The sequence below is a fragment of the Macrobrachium rosenbergii genome, chromosome 1 (assembly GCF_040412425.1).
Source record: "Macrobrachium rosenbergii isolate ZJJX-2024 chromosome 1, ASM4041242v1, whole genome shotgun sequence".
NCBI classification, from domain to species: domain Eukaryota; kingdom Metazoa; phylum Arthropoda; class Malacostraca; order Decapoda; family Palaemonidae; genus Macrobrachium; species Macrobrachium rosenbergii.
In genome coordinates, this window is record NC_089741.1 from 9,785,268 (window position 1) to 9,787,752 (window position 2,485).

Sequence of the window (2,485 nt, forward strand, 5' to 3'; positions counted from 1 at the left end):
TAATTTTTCTTACTACACTTCTTGTCACCATATGATGTTTTGTTTGACATGTAACAATTACAATTTATACTGTATAATATCGTTGAGTGTAATGATAAAGATTACTTAATATTTTTAAATCCTAGAATATAGAATTGTTTCTCTTCTCGAAAAATGAATGATCTTTCAAATCGCTATAGAAACATTACTGTTTACATATTTTTTTTTATTTACTTCGTAGGTGTTTTTTCTTTATCCATATAGTAACTATTATTACCATTGTTATTATTGTAAAGTAGGTTAAAATGATGTATTTAGGAGCATATTCTATCTTTATTACTTGCAAGTTCAATAACAAAAACCTATCATATTTGAAGGAACAAAGTGAGTAAAAATAATATAATCCTCGTCTTTTGCAAACATATATTATAGTTATAACAAAGAAAATACCAAACCAATAGCGCCACCACCTATTGCCAAAATATAGAAAAGATATAGAAAATTCCTATGTAAATAAATCATGAATATAGACATTACATAAAATAATACATAAAAAGATCCTCCTCTCTCTCTCTCTCTCTCTCTCTCTCTCTCTCTCTCTTTCTCTCTCTCTCTCTCTCTCTCTCTCTCTCTCTCTCTCTCTCTCTCTCTCTCTCTCTCTCTCTCTCTCTCTCTCTCTCTCTCTCTCTCTCTCTTCAGTAGTCCTTTTGAGTATGCCATGCACGAAAGCAGTCAGTTGGACACAGGGCACGTCGATTCAGCACAGATCGTTGTAACCCTTGTTCGTTTCTTTGTCGCCTGGAAGTATTGGCGCATACATAGCACTTTAGTTGATTTTTCTGTTTTGGTCCTCATTGAATGCTGTGTATTGGAGATGATGATAGCTTATGTAAGCTGCTCCATGCAAGCGATCAGGTGCCTCTACGGGAGGATGTCCACGACGTCCGAGTCTACTGTTTGTCACGGTGCCATAATCCTCAAGAAGTTGGTATGAAACATTGTATATGAATTCGCGAAATTTTAATTTCTTGCAAGTGGGGTCTGACGTCTTCATAAGCCAAATGTTGTATGAATTGAGCATTATGATGTCTATAAGTTGAAGAACGATTTTGTGATACCACTTGAAGGATTTCCTCATACACTCTGTCCCACTTAGCTGGCAGTCACTCTTAACTACAAGGCGCATATTTTCGTTATAATCAGCAACAACATCTGTCTTGCAGATTTTCTTTTTAGTCCTGTAGTGGACCTTACCCCTGTCCACCATATCACCTTTATGTACAGTTGATAAAAGGGTCACGGGCTTTCTATCTATCCACTTTACAGCCAAAATCTTGTTAGTTGCCTCGCGTTGTATGGTCTTGGCCTTTGGCTTTCTCCTTTTTTTAGCTTTATGGCTTGTTCTTGCAGTTTTAGTTTCGTCCTCATCAGGAGTATCACTGTCACTGGGATTAGCATAAGAGGTGGAGGGGACATTAAATTTTGGCATATATTTCCTGCTTTCTCTCACAGTGCCACATATTCCTGTGGCATTATCATGAAGGAATTGTGCCAGTGTAGGACTACTATACCAATTGTCTGTGTACAATATATGTCCGTGACCCATATACGGTGCCATCATTTTCTTGACTACCGCTCCCGAGAAGCCCAGACCGCTACCTTGATCCTCTTTTGGTATATCAACATCTGTGCCAGTATATACTATAATATCAAGCACTATTCCCGTTTCACAATCGCATAAAACGAACAGTTTAACCTCAAAACGATGACGCTTGCTTGGGATATATTGCTTGAAAATAAGACGGCCCTTGGAAAGTATTAGAGACTCATCAATTACAATTTTCTGGAAAGGATGAAACACCCTTTTGAAGTTTCCTACAACCAAACTAAGGAATGGTCTTATTTTCCAAATTCGATCAGTAGAGTTTGGATTCCCGTTGTCAGCAAAGTGCATGAAACGGGTCAACAGCAAGAATCTGTCGTGGGTCATGAATTTGGGGAAAATTGGGGTAGGAATCAAAGTGTCTTGTTTCCAGTAGTCTTGTAAGACATGTTTTTTCATTAGAGGCATCAGTAATAATAATGCAAAATAAACATAAATTTCATGGGGATCCGTGTCCACCCATTTCTGAACTCTTGAATTTTGTGTAAAGAGAAATTTTCCATTACCCACTGGTAATACTTATTTGTTTCACAGACAATAAGGCCAACTTATTCATCAGTGAAAAGTGCAAGAAAATATTCGCTTTCTCTTGCAGTGTCATCACAAGGCCACTCACTTGTTACACCAGCACAGTTACCATCAAAGGGATGAATATCAGGATAAAGTTATTGACATCTGACCAAATATAAGACTGAATATTTCCTTCTCGTATATCGTAATCGTTACCTATTTCATTTTCACCATCCTCTTCTTCACATTCTTCAATGTGCCCTCCATCTGAACGAAATAATCTTCCTTCATAATCATCTTGCTGTCGTCAGAAGTCCCTATCTCACCACTATC

At 37.4% G+C, this 2,485-nt stretch overlaps 1 protein-coding gene across 1 annotated transcript; it reads right to left on the minus strand.

The window, feature by feature from the left end:
* Positions 1-805: 805 nt before the first annotated feature.
* LOC136839391 (piggyBac transposable element-derived protein 4-like) lies at positions 806-1,969 on the minus strand. Its single transcript, XM_067105375.1, has 2 exons — positions 1,436-1,969; positions 806-1,339 (listed from the first exon to the last, which is right to left on the minus strand). Exons 1-2 carry the CDS (start codon positions 1,967-1,969, stop codon positions 806-808), a joined length of 1,068 nt encoding a protein of 355 aa, XP_066961476.1.
* Between the last annotated feature and the right edge of the window lie 516 nt (positions 1,970-2,485).